Here is a 13,019-nt window from a genome sequence, read left to right on the forward strand (position 1 = left end):
CCAAAGTTCTTCCCATTGTCATCTTCCGGCTGCCGTCTTTCGTCTTCCAACTTGGCGACTCGGACACGGCGGCATCATCAGCCAACTCACGACCGGCACATTCCTTTACTGATTGCTCTTCGTTACTCTGTATTTCGACTTCAGCCTTGAGCTTGTCCCTAGACTATTATTATCGCAAGCTTGCGCATTGACCCAATATTTTATTCCCGTCTATTCTCGGTCGCAATCCGTTGCTCCTCGTCTCAAGCTGCTGCGCCCCGGTGCTCCCCCTCCATGCCGATTAGCCTTCGAATGATAAACGCGACAACTCTATAGATTCCGACGACGTCCACGATCCTAATCCTCGACCTCCGAATACCCTAAACTTCCCCCGCCGACGACCTCGCTCTACCGATTACATCCCGCCACCACGGTCCCACGATGGCGCAACACGACGGGGCCGATGCCCATGCCGGCCATGCCGCCCCCGCACAACCGCCCATGAAATCCGGCACTGCTACGCCCAAGCTGAACAGCGAGGTTGAGCTCGGTAGCCTGCCCAGCGAAGCACAGAAGGATATTATGCAGATGGCAAGAGTAGGCGATATTGCCGGCATGGAGAAGCTTTTCGAGGCCGGCGAGTACGATGCGACATACTCGGACGACGAGGGCATCACGCCCCTACATGTAGGTCCAATACTCTCTCACACTCCTAGTCCGACACCCTGCTGACCCATCTCTCCTCGCAGTGGGCCGCCATCAACAACCAGTATGCCATGTGCAAGTTCCTCATCGACAAGGGCGCCGAGATAAACAAGAAGGGAGGAGAGAGCGTCGCAACACCCCTACAGTGGGCCGCCCAACGATGCCACTACTATACCGTCCACCTGCTCCTCCAGCACGGCGCCGATCCCTTGATCACCGATTCTCAGGGGTACAACACACTACACATCAGCACCTTCAACGGCAATGTCCTGCTGATCGTGCTCCTCCTACACCAAGGCATCCCCGTCGACGTCGAAGATGCCTACGGCCACACAGCCCTGATGTGGTCAGCATACAAGGGCTTCCCCGCCTGCGTCGACGTCTTCCTCCGCTGGGGAGCGAGTGTCCACGCCAAGGACGAGCAAGGCTTCACGGCACTTCACTGGGCATTGGTAAAGGGCAGCCCGGGCTGCATCCAAAAGCTGATCGAGTACGGCGCCGACCGATTCGCAAAGACGGCCACCGGCAAGACCCCTTCGATTACAGCTCAGGAGCTCAACACGGCTGCCGCGTGGCAGAAGGCGCTTAACGAGTGCGGTTACGACGAGGATGGCAACGCCATCGTCCCCAGCTGGCCTGGCGCGTCGTATCTCCTTCAGGATAGGAGATCGTTCATGACCAAGTTCACGTTTCTATGGCCGTTCGTCATGGTGTGGGCGACCATGGTTGTCATGGCTGGCATGCCCGTGTTTGTTGGGATACCGTTGGGCATCTTGGCGGGCTATGCCGTGCAGTGGGTAGCACAGCAGGTCATCGCTTATGCCCCGCCAAACATGAGGCAACTGCAGAAGACGCCTTGGATGGCTGGTATCTTTGCTGGCTCGTTGTTTTTGTGCACCTCGAACTGGTTCCTGCGCATCTTTGGCAGCACAATGTTTGGAGAGGATGGAGCAGTCCTCTCCAACTTGCTGTTTGCCTTTTTCATCTCCATGACTATCTGGTTCTACATCAGGTGTATGGTTGATGACCCTGGGTTCGTGCCCAAGATGGGGGGTGTCGCTGAGCAAAAGGCCGTCATTGATGAGCTTATCAGCGTGTGGAAGTTTGACGAGTCAAACTTTTGCGTTACCTGCATGATCCGCACGCCTTTGAGGAGCAAGCATTGCCGTAGGTGTCAACGCTGCGTGGCGAAGCATGATCAGTGAGTACATCGGCATGACAATGACCAAGGAGGGGAAGCTAACTGGCAATAGTCACTGCCCTTGGGTGTACAACTGCATTGGCGTCAACAACCACCGTCACTTCTTCCTTTACCTTATCAATCTCACTCTGGGCATCATCACCTATGACTGGTTGACCTACAGATGTGAGTTTGTACCATCACTCACTTACAGACAAGCTGCTAACACAGACAGACCTCTCCGCCCTCTCTGAGACCGCCTCCGATGAATGCAACATCCTCGCCCCGTCGCTCTGCCGCATCGTCAATGCCGACGCCTACAGCCTTCTAACCGCCATATGGGCCACCCTTCAACTCACCTGGGTCTCCATGCTCCTCTTCGTCCAGTTCGTCCAAGTCTCTAGCGCGATGACCACCTACGAAAACATGCACGGCATCGACAACTACTCCGCCACCTCCCTCAACAGCGCCTTCACCTCCACCGGCGCCCCCCTCAACCCGCCTTCTCTTCCCGCCCCCGGTCCATCTCCTGCTGCAGGCGGCGCTCGCCACGGTCACGCCCACGGCGCTCACGGCAAACACGGTCACAAGCAAGGGTTCATCAAGCAGTGGTCCCGTCTCCTCGGCGTCGACGCTTTCATGGAAACCGCCGCTGGTCGGGGCGCCGCAACTGGAAAGGGTGGCAAGAGAAACAAGCGCGGCAACCCCTATAGCAGAGGGTGCGTCACGAATTGTAAGGACTTTTGGTGCGATCCGAGCCCGATGTTTGGGAAGCATGAGAATGGTGCGGCGGTGCTGGGCGGTGTGCCGGTGAATTATACGGATATGTATGAGAGTCCGGGGGTGATGACTGCTAGTGGTGGAGGGAGGAGGAGGGGTGGGGGGTATGAGAGCGTTGCTGGTGAGGAGGTGTAGATGAGGAGTTGTGTACAATGATTGGGGAACGGGGGTTTGGTAGCTCGGGTGAGCGTCTGAGCTCCGGGGGTCTGGAGCTCTTGGGGTATTGGGTAATGACATAACCGACTCGTAGACTAATGATGATGAGTATCTCTAGTTAATGCGCGGCTTCAATATGGTCTCGTGATAACTGTACAAAGTCTCATGGCTACAGCAGCCAGGTCGGTATCGAGCTGTTTCCGCCTTTCATGACTTTAGACTTCGGAGCGAGGTAATCCGAATTTGGGTGGGACAGCCAAGGCTGATTTCTGTTGCGGAACCCGAAGTTTTCACCAATGAAAGCTCTTTGCCTCCGCCACAGCGCCAACATTCAGAATTTCCTTTTCGAGCACACCTTCCTTCAACTTGCCCCATCAAGCCCCACCATGCTCAGGGGTAAGTAAACAAATCCATTCCACTGTTCTACAGACATCTGAATGCTCACACACAACTGAACTGACTTCAGAACTTCACACAAAAAATTCCCTGTACGAGTTTGGGATTGAATACTTTGTAAAGAAGTAAATGTACCTGGTAAAAATATAAATCCTGCAAGGAATAGCCAGGTAGAGATTGCTGCCATAATATTCCATTGCATTGGAATATTGTTTGATTCGATTACTATAAGGTTGTATGACGTATAGGTATACTTCATTTTTGTAACAGCGGTAGCAGACTATCTAGATGCAATCCGTAACAATTTTGAATCATATTGAGAGTACTGAGATGTTAAATATCTTGAGATAACTATATCCTCCTTTCTGATTTTAACAAAACTGTTACCAATTATCCAGTTCCTAAACACCACAAATAAATTTCAGTAAATACAAAATTAATATTATAATTAGTCTAAGCTCTACTCTAATCTTAGTTTTTTATCCTCGATCGTAATTGTTTCCGTCCTGTTCTTCCAACAATTTGGATTATTGGAAAAGGTACAAATGTTTCCATTCCAAATAATCTCAAAGCCAGATCTGGATATTGAATTCCTTAGTAGTATAAGAGCCACGAAGGGCCGAATTTGAATTTGCACTCCAGGGGGCACCAATAGAAAATAGAAGGTCGTATGCGGACTAAAGGACGAGAAAGAATTGGCATGGTGATTTGGCAAGGCAATTCGTTATTTGAAGTTTTATAGAAAAGATGTAGAGATTTGTTCCAGTGATAGGATTGTTCATAATATTTATATTCTCTTCTGCAATCGCTTTCGGCGTTCATTACGCTACATCACTTTATATGTTATCAAAATTCCCCTTATTATTTAGCTTATCGGTAGGTCGTATTCTTAGCCAGCTTTAAAATCCTTGAAAATGCATTTAGTGTGTTTGTTGCCTATCCTTATGTTCGTCTTCAAGCGGTTGAAATTCCTCCACCAACGGATCGTAAACAAATCTTGAAGAGTTTTCTTCGTTCTGATTATCAAGGTTTGTTTGGCACTCTTGAGCTGATAAAGCGAGCTCTTCAATGTACGTATAATGTGGTGGTGGACATTCTGTTGATATTGGCCCATTATATGGTATCTATTTCAATTAGCTGATATTCTAAACTGGATTTTAAGATTCTTACCAAATGTTGCAATGCTAGGATTTGTGCTCTTGCCTCTGCGACTTCGGTAGCGAGCATACGTAATTGAGTTTGTAATAATTGACAGTACGCTTCGACCGCGACCCTCCTTTCGATTTCTGCAACGAGTAATTGTTCGGGAAGAGGTGCTTGGGACGTCATGTTGAAAAGACAAATAATTACTACGATTTACATGCCTTATTGTCTTTCTTCATCTATCCTACTGATATTTATAGGCCACCTGTTTTCTTAAACGCTTGATTGTATCCATTGATTTATTTGTTATTGGACTAAGCACGAATAGTGCTAAGCGCCAGCGTCTAAATTCTATTTTCACATGGACCAATATTGAGTCAATGTTTCTAAGGCAAGTATTTGTTTTATTTTAAGCGCCCGAGATAGTACGTAGATACATTTAATTACACCCTACCGTAATAATATTAATATTGAAAGAATTTTCTTGTAGCTCAAGAACTAGAACTAGAAGTGATACACACTGTTGAATCATAGACTCTAAACATCCAATGCCTCTGTTCTAGATTCAAGAAAATTTTCACCTGTTGGTGATATCTAATACATATGACACCGTAAGATATACAGTATCGTTAAGTCATCCTTGTATAACTGGGCCATCACTTTGAGATGCTACGTTTCTTTCCAACCGTATACTATCCAATTATTCTACAACAGACCCACTTTCTCTGGGGTGCACCAAACTAAATTAGCGTTCCGTTCCCTCGGGACACTTGAACCAAGCGGCTAGTAATTCAGTGCAAACGCAGCACCAATTATCACTCCAGCCTGCGGAAGATTTTTTACCGCCCTTGCAGAAACTGGTTGTGATGAGACTGTTGGCATACTTGATCGTTCATTGGATAAAGACAAGGAGGTTTGCCACAGGTGTGATGCGAGCGCTGTACTCGAAATCTCTGTAGTGCTTAGTAAAGAGGGGTAACAATCGGATGTTGACATAAGAGCTGAGATTGTGTGAGTTCTAGATGGGATTAACGTAAACGAGCTATTCCAGAGGTGGGAGGCGGCTGTTGTAACCGGAAGTTTAGTATTGTTTAATGAGACGGAGTCATTCGGTGGAGAGGGAATTGTTGTAATAGTTGAGGTTATGCTTGTTTTACACAAAGTGGATACTGACGAAATAGTCGTCGGTTGGCTTGTTCCCAGTTTATCTATCGTAGATGTTAACGAGTTAGAAGGGGAATATTCAACACCCTATGGAACATCCGACACTTCAATAAACGGACTATTGGCTTCCGAAGCGAACGTCCAAGTTGGAGCTGGATTGGTTCTACTAGAAGGCGAACACAACCAAGCACATCCTGGGCATCTTTTCATTACGCGATTCTATAGATCAATTGCGTGCACGATGGTGTTTAGGGCACCTATCGTACAAGATTCGCAGTGCTGATTTGCGTGTTCGGGATCCGAGTTCCGCTATCTGTACTATGGGGGACTTGATTAACAACAAAAACTAGCAGAAACAAAAATAATACAGCTACGGTTGATACGGCTTATTTTGAACGCAATGTCCAGCCTTATGAGACTACCCTATATACTATCCTCGGGCTGAATGGGTGTCAGAAGCTTAATGAGGTCTTCGTTGGGTAGGTTTTGCAGTTCGCCAAGCTGTCTCCTTTGGAACAATCTTTCTTTGAACTCTCCTTCACCCTAAACAGAGAGTAGGAACTCATTGCCCACCTCACTCAACAACATTAGGCTTTCATACCGAGCAATGGTAGCACAGAAGGTCTCGAGGTCTTTGTTCGAAAACCTCGTCAAAGCTCTTAACGTGAACCCACTACCAAACCCAAGGGGTAAAAAGCAGAGAAGCCCATCGTATCCTTCTACCATCTTCGTGATCTTCCGAGCCTCAGATATTTCCCTCGCGAATGCCTTCCGCGCTTTAGGAGTGTCTTCGATGCCACGACCTGCTAACACAGCTGATATACAACTTCCGCTTTGATAATACCCAGCGATAAGTAGCGATGTCGAAATCATTGAAATTCCCAATAAGACCCAGCTTTGATGAATTGCTAGTTTAATGTAAAAATATTTCCTGGTTTAACGAATAAAACATGCATGCTAATAGATATTGATTATAATCATTATTTTAAGTATATATAGAAACGCGTTTTCCCACTAACGGCAAAGTGGATAAATCACTTTCTTTTCTCTATATACCGTATATTTTATTTTATATCCTCAAAAAAAAAAAAGAAAAAAAAAAAAGGAAAAAAATCAAAGAGTTTTCAATAGTAACTAAGGGTTCTTAGAATCAAGGGTTGTAGAAGATAAGTAAAATAGAAGCTGAAAATTAAATCCGCCGAATTGGCCAAGGTTTTTATAATAAACGTTTAGGTCTTCCAAAAATGAAATATTCTCTCCCTAATTTTTAGACAGTGTCCTAATTCGTAGACAATTTATCCTTGAGAACAGTATAGTTCCCATAGGCAATCACCACGCTGCTTCTGTCCTTCTTTCCAACCGCCGCTCCCGCTTCAGCAGTAGTGGTGTTGGTCGTATAACTTCCGTTGGCGATGACCACCCGGCTTGTTGATTCTCTTCTGTGTCCCAACTTGAGAGGTACCGCTAGCGCCCCTACCGATGTTGACTTCCCCTTTGCTATGTCAGTTGCCCCCCTACTAATATTTCCCGTACTATTGTTGTCCTTCGCTGCCTGGTCGCTCTTCTCCTTTCCCTTGCCAAGTGGCCCATCCTTACTCTTGTAAGCGTTTTGACTGTGGTTATGGGTAGCGTATCCTGAATTGAAGCCTTGGTGAGCGTTGTAGGGCTGTCCAATCGAAGCATAGGGGTTCCACGCCGGATCGACGCTATAGGGACTGGTCATCTGCGGGGCCTCAGGATATGGGGCCATAACATGGCCTCTATACGGCTGCGCGGTCCCGTAAACCGCCGGAGACCCGGAGATGGCCATGTTCGCAAAGGCCGGTATCATACCACCGGCCGCACCACCTGGGCTAAAGCCATATCCATAAACTGGAGAGGGGTCTATCTCTAAGGACGCAGTAGGACGAACGGTCAGAGGTACGGCAATGGTGGGCTTGACTATAACCCTTCCGCCTTTGTTCCTCCCATCAGCAAAAAGGGCACGGCCATTAAGAGTACTACCGTTTAAGAAAGCTAACTATGTAATCAGTAAACACGGACCAAGGTAATTTAAGATGATGATATATCACTTACTTAACGCTTTATCAAAGTTGTCCCTCTCTCGGATTCGAACACAGCCACCGAGAGCACCATAGACCTCGGTTTTATCCGCTTCGACACCACATCCTCTCTTTACGTGGTCCTTTAACTGTTGCCACGTCGTTGTGTAGGGAAGCTGCATAAAGAGCCACTGTGACACATCCGCCGGCTCTCATGGTGCCTAAGAATCGGCGCCTTGAGCCGAAGCCGCGATATCAAGCTATGTTTGATGCCATAGCATCTCTAAGCTCGGTACGACGATTCACCATTTACCTGCCTGACGTTGAATATTCCCCTTCTAACTCGTTTCATACGTAGGCACAAGAGAAAAGTTGGGACGGGTTCCCGTTCCGGGCTGAGAAATGGCGTTTGCTCGTTCTTTTCTCGCATCTCTTTAATCAATCAATCCTTCGAGAGGTGCGGAAATGTAGCCGATAGTGATTGTGGGGAGCTGTGTTTCTAGATATGGCGGTTAGAACCCTAACCCTAGTGCTGGCTGAGCCAGAATTAGGGTTAAGGTTCCTCAACGTCTGAGAACCGTTCCGAATTGTACTAGCGTAAGAAGATTCCAAAGGAGAAAGACACTCAACATCTGCGGTACGACTGACTCGGGGAAGATTGTCATTGACAAAAGATTCTGAAAGGGAAGAGTCAACTTCCGTAATTTCTTCAACTTGGTACTTCTTCAAGGCGGGCTCCTCGCACGGCGAGGCCTCCTTTCTTCATTCCTCCAGTCTTGCAAATCCAAGATTCCCTGCCGCACGTCAAATCCCGCATCCACGACATAATATCGACCATCTGGGACCCGAAAAGATCGACCGAAAGCTTGAGCACAAAGGGAGGCATTGTTGCTAGAGCCCTCCACGCCTGCCAGAACATACGAGAAGGTTCTATCACTTGTGCCTGCTACGAATACATTCTGTGTGATATTGCCATTGCGGTCCCTCCAGTGTTACTATTAAAATATACGACGACCAGGGGGACTCCCAATACGATAGGAAGCAATAGGGAGTAAACAATAAAGATTGGGGAGTAAACCAAGATCTATTCTTGCAGGAGGAAGGATTGTGAAAGGCTGACTCGAGGTGGAGTTGTCCTCCAAGCCTGCCTCTTAGGATGCAAGCCTGAGTAGCTTAACAACCGCCTCATGCCTATTCTCTGCCGCCATATGTAGCGCTGTCCGTCTATCCTTATCCTTAGCACCTACGTCAACCTTGCCGGTATCGAGAAGCAGTTTAACAACCGCCTCATGCCCATACCTTGCCGCCATATATAGCGCTGTCCGTCCATCCCGGTTCTTAAGATCTGCGTCAACCTTGCCGGTATCGAGAAGCAGCTTAACAACCGCCTCATGCCCCTTCTCTGCCGCCGAATGCAGCGCTGTCCGTTCATACCGGTCCCGAGGATCTGCGTCAACCTTGCCGGTATCGAGAAGCAGCTTAACAACCGTCTCATGCCCATTCCCCGCCGCCATATATAGCGCTGTCCGTTCATGCCAACCCTTAGGATCTGCATCAACCTTGCCAGTATCGAGAAGTAGCTTAACAACCGCCTTATGCCCATTCTCTGCCGCTATATGCAGCACTTTTTGTAGATCCTTACCATACAAGTTGACCTCGACGGTGTCGAAAAGTAGCTGAACGATTACCTCATGCCCAGTTATCGCCGCTCGATGCAGCGCTGTCTGTCCATTTTCATCCTTAGCACTTGCGTCAACCTTACTAGTATTGAGAAGCATCTTAACGATCGCTTTATAGCCTTTTTGCGCCGCAAGCCACAGCGTCGTCCGTAGCTCCTCCCTATGCAAGTTGACCTTGCCGGTGTCGAGAAGCAATTTTACGACCGTCTTATGTCCGTTTTCTGCCGCCAAGCATAGAAGCGTCCATTGGCCCTTGTCCTCAACAAGTTGATTTACCATTGTTTCCTTTGCATCTTCCTTTTCTGAATCCTCGGGACCTAGGCAAGTCTTTTTTAGGTTACTCATGCTCCTCAATGCTCTCTCAAGAACCGCCGTTTCTTCCCGAAGATTCTTCACTGCAACTCCATACTGTTTCACTTTTTGTAATACCGATCTGACATTCCGTATCCTTGTCGCCGTATTTAGACAACCTTCCAACCCTGTCTTTGAATGCTCTGGTACTGGAATGCTTGCAAAGTAGTCATGGTTGTTTTTATCTTGCTGCCTGTCGGGATCTATATCCCAGTCCCAGATAAGTCGAAAATTGTGTGAAAAGACTGTTATCGACTGTAAAAGTTCTGACCACTTGATATCTCCGGTCGTAGCTTGTGAATCGCCCGCTGGGGAAACTGCAATCATTATAACTGCCCAGTGATCGTTGTATGGCCTGAGGATCGTAGGTCTCGACGCTCCTTGAAGAAGGCAGACGACATCTCCTTTTTGGACGGATTTTACCGTGGTCGGGAGGGTCCAGCAAGAACCCCCATGCTTCCTTCACGCAAATATAGCTGGGGGCATTCCTCCAAGTAATGGCCACATCTTGTCTGTCTTCCCAAGTAGCATTTCTCTTGACCGAGGACACTTCGCCAAGAATGCAGCCCTTGCCCTCAATGACGGCAATCTCCTTATCGTCCGAAAGGCCTACTACAGAGACCAATTCAGATAAGAAGAAGTGGATGAGTTTGTTGAAGAGTTGTTTCCACGAAATCTTGTAGTCGGCGAATAATCCTGCTGCGGGTGGATTATCGGAGCTCATACCGAGTAAGGCATATACTTTATCGCGACGATACTACAAGTGTGTTGGCTCTCCCAAACACCACCAAGGACGAGACCACTTATCCGATCGAGGAGAATCGAGGCCTCTACCATTGTACCAACCTTGGCCATGACTGGGCAGTCACGAGTTAATCCCGTGGCATCTGGACCGCACAGGCACCCGCAAACGGAGAGTCATGGGATGGAATAGTCTTGCTTCTTCGTAATAGAATACGTCATCTTGACATCAATAGAAGTTACTAGAATTTATAAGATCCCTATAAATTCGCCTATCCTCCCAGACCCTTCTGGTGGCACGCTAGAAAAATGAAATAGAGAGAAAGGAATTGAGAAAGACATGGAATACATTACATGTCTTGCGAGAAACCAATAAACCAAACCAGTCCCGATACGCTGCCGATGGATATCATCCGTCCCTGGAAGTCACAACAAGACGGTCGATAATTCGGTGGCAGCCAGAGTACGTTCTGGCCGTTGCAAGTAATCCAAGAACTATCCTGTTCCAAGCCATAGCCATGGCTCTCTGGATTATCTAGTACAACTTGGCTTTCGGTAGTTTCTGTAACTATTTTAATACGTCCAACGTTGGTACGTAGGTAGGGATTAGGATCGTCAAATGATATATGGGTCATCGTAGTATTAGTATTAAGGGTCTGGAGGCAGCTCCCCGACGCCGGATCCCAGATCTTGATCGTGTTATCCCCCGAACCGGACGCAAGCCGCTGGCCATCAGGCGAGAATGCCACTGAGAGAACGGCGTCGCTATGGCCTTCTAGGGTCTGGAGGCATCTCCCCGACGCCGCATCCCAGATCTTGATCGTGTCGTCCCTTGAACCGGACGCAAGCCGCTGGCCATCAGGCGAGAATGCCACTGAGTCAACGGAACGGCTATGGCCTTTTAGGGTCTGGAGGCAGCTCCCCGACGCCGGATCCCAGATCTTGATCGTGTTATCCCACGAACCGGACGCAAGCCGCTGGCCATCAGGCGAGAATACCACTGAGCGAACGTAGCCGCTATGGCCTTTTAGGGTCTGGAGGCAGCTCCCCGACGCCGCATCCCAGATCTTGATCGTGTTATCCCACGAACCGGACGCAAGCCGCTGGCCATCAGGCGAGAATGCCACTGAGTCAACGGAACGGCTATGGCCTTTTAGGGTCTGGAGGCAGCTCCCCGACGCCGGATCCCAGATCTTGATCGTGTTATCCCCCGAACCGGACGCAAGCCGCTGGCCATCAGGCGAGAATGCCACTGAGTCAACGGAACGGCTATGGCCTTCTAGGGTCTGGAGGCAGCTCCCCGACGCCGGATCCCAGATCTTGATCGTTTTGTCGTCCGAACCGGACGCAAGCCGCTGGCCATCAGGCGAGAATGCCACTGAGAAAACGGAACGGCTATGGCCTTCTAGGGTCTGGAGGCAGCTCCCCGACGCCGGATCCCAGATCTTGATCGTTTTGTCGTCCGAACCGGACGCAAGCCGCTGGCCATCAGGCGAGAATGCCACTGAGAAAACGAGGTCGCTATGGCCTTTTAGGGTCTGGAGGCAGCTCCCCGACGCCGGATCCCAGATCTTGATCGTTTTATCTGCCGAACCGGACGCAAGCCGCTGGCCATCAGGCGAGAATACCACTGAGCCAACGGAACGGCTATGGCCTTCTAGGGTCTGGAGGCAGCTCCCCGACGCCGGATCCCAGATCTTGATCGTGTTGTCGACCGAACCGGACGCAAGCCGCTGGCCATCAGGCGAGAATGCCACTGAGGGAACGGGGGCGCTATGGCCTTCTAGGGTCTGGAGGCATGCATTCCAATCCAATTCTACAGCCGGATTAGTTCGAATCCATTCAGGTTCTTCTGCCCTGAAATTTCTCTTTATCAAGCTACCGCTTGGAGCAAATACAAGCGCTGAGATGTATGCTTGAAGTGGAGCTTGCTCTATTATTGACTTATAAGATAGAGCAAACCGGTAAGCATCCCAAACAAGCTTTGATAACTGCGACTGATCATTACCTCCCTATATTTTTAGTTAGACCAAGTCCCTAGTGCAGAGTTAGACTTATACTTACTAGCAGGCCCTCGAGCTTTCTAATAGCAACAACGCCCGCAGGCATAACTTGGAGTAGACTTAGAGCTTCCAGCCAGTAAAGGTACTTCGTCTTGAGGAATGTATAAACAACCCCGTTATCCTGTAAACGATCATGCGAGATCCAAGCCCAGGAAGGCGTCTCGGGATTGCCGGTAAACCCATGGGGTGGGCCCCCGACCAGCGGCAACTTGACCCCTCTTCGCGAGAACATCCCGAAGTTGCCCACCGACGGCTTCCCGGACTTCACCCAGTTGCCCACTCCGGACAGCTTGCCCCAGACTCGGCGTGCTCGTGCCGGCACCGTGCCGTCTAGATTCCCTGCCGGTGCCGGGGTCAATGGCCGTTTTGTGTTCGTGCCAGAAACCGAGTCACACAAGTGATCAACCCAGTAGACGCACGAGTACCGCACCGTCGCTAGCGGGTCCGGATCTGGTACTTGGACCTTGTCGCTCGGAAATCCCGGTGCGCTTAAGCCGTACATGTCGCGTCGCAATACTGTAGACATGGCTTTAAGTGACCTGGAGAAGATGGTATAATTCACATCTTCTTTCCCAGAAGGAAAAATCCACTTGAATGTCTCCAGAGAAGCTTGGTTACCAGCTTTATCAGAAGCATTGCC

At 49.1% G+C, this 13,019-nt stretch overlaps 4 protein-coding genes across 4 annotated transcripts; 1 reads left to right on the forward strand and 3 right to left on the reverse strand.

Annotated features, from left to right (window-relative positions):
* Positions 1-420: 420 nt before the first annotated feature.
* Positions 421-2,779, forward strand: B0H65DRAFT_512812 (uncharacterized protein; the record flags this gene model as incomplete). The annotated part of the gene is made up of 4 exons (XM_062828604.1): positions 421-666; positions 729-1,885; positions 1,938-2,050; positions 2,100-2,779. 4 exons carry the CDS (start codon positions 421-423, stop codon positions 2,777-2,779), a joined length of 2,196 nt encoding a protein of 731 aa, XP_062676806.1.
* A 4,003-nt stretch (positions 2,780-6,782) lies between these two features.
* Positions 6,783-7,313, reverse strand: B0H65DRAFT_592916 (uncharacterized protein; the record flags this gene model as incomplete). The annotated part of the gene is made up of 1 exon (XM_062831137.1): positions 6,783-7,313. The coding sequence occupies one exon, from the start codon at positions 7,311-7,313 to the stop codon at positions 6,783-6,785; it is 531 nt and encodes a 176-aa protein (XP_062676807.1).
* A 1,006-nt stretch (positions 7,314-8,319) lies between these two features.
* On the reverse strand, positions 8,320-8,875 carry B0H65DRAFT_481234 (uncharacterized protein). The gene has a single exon (XM_062827623.1). The coding sequence runs from the start codon at positions 8,853-8,855 to the stop codon at positions 8,697-8,699; it is 159 nt and encodes a 52-aa protein (XP_062676808.1). The 5' UTR covers positions 8,856-8,875; the 3' UTR covers positions 8,320-8,696.
* An 830-nt stretch (positions 8,876-9,705) lies between these two features.
* On the reverse strand, positions 9,706-10,331 carry B0H65DRAFT_543257 (uncharacterized protein). Its single transcript, XM_062829221.1, has one exon. It carries the CDS (start codon positions 10,297-10,299, stop codon positions 9,757-9,759), a length of 543 nt encoding a protein of 180 aa, XP_062676809.1. The 5' UTR covers positions 10,300-10,331; the 3' UTR covers positions 9,706-9,756.
* Positions 10,332-13,019: the final 2,688 nt, after the last annotated feature.

The sequence above is a fragment of the Neurospora tetraspora genome, assembly GCF_033439725.1.
Source record: "Neurospora tetraspora strain CBS 560.94 chromosome Unknown B0H65scaffold_10, whole genome shotgun sequence".
NCBI lineage: Eukaryota > Fungi > Ascomycota > Sordariomycetes > Sordariales > Sordariaceae > Neurospora > Neurospora tetraspora.

Coding starts and splice junctions, on each gene's coding strand:
- B0H65DRAFT_481234 (XM_062827623.1), bottom strand. CDS start 8,855: ATGGCGGCAAGGTATGGGCATGAGGCGGTTGTTAAACTGCTTCTCGAT.
- B0H65DRAFT_543257 (XM_062829221.1), bottom strand. CDS start 10,299: ATGAGCTCCGATAATCCACCCGCAGCAGGATTATTCGCCGACTACAAG.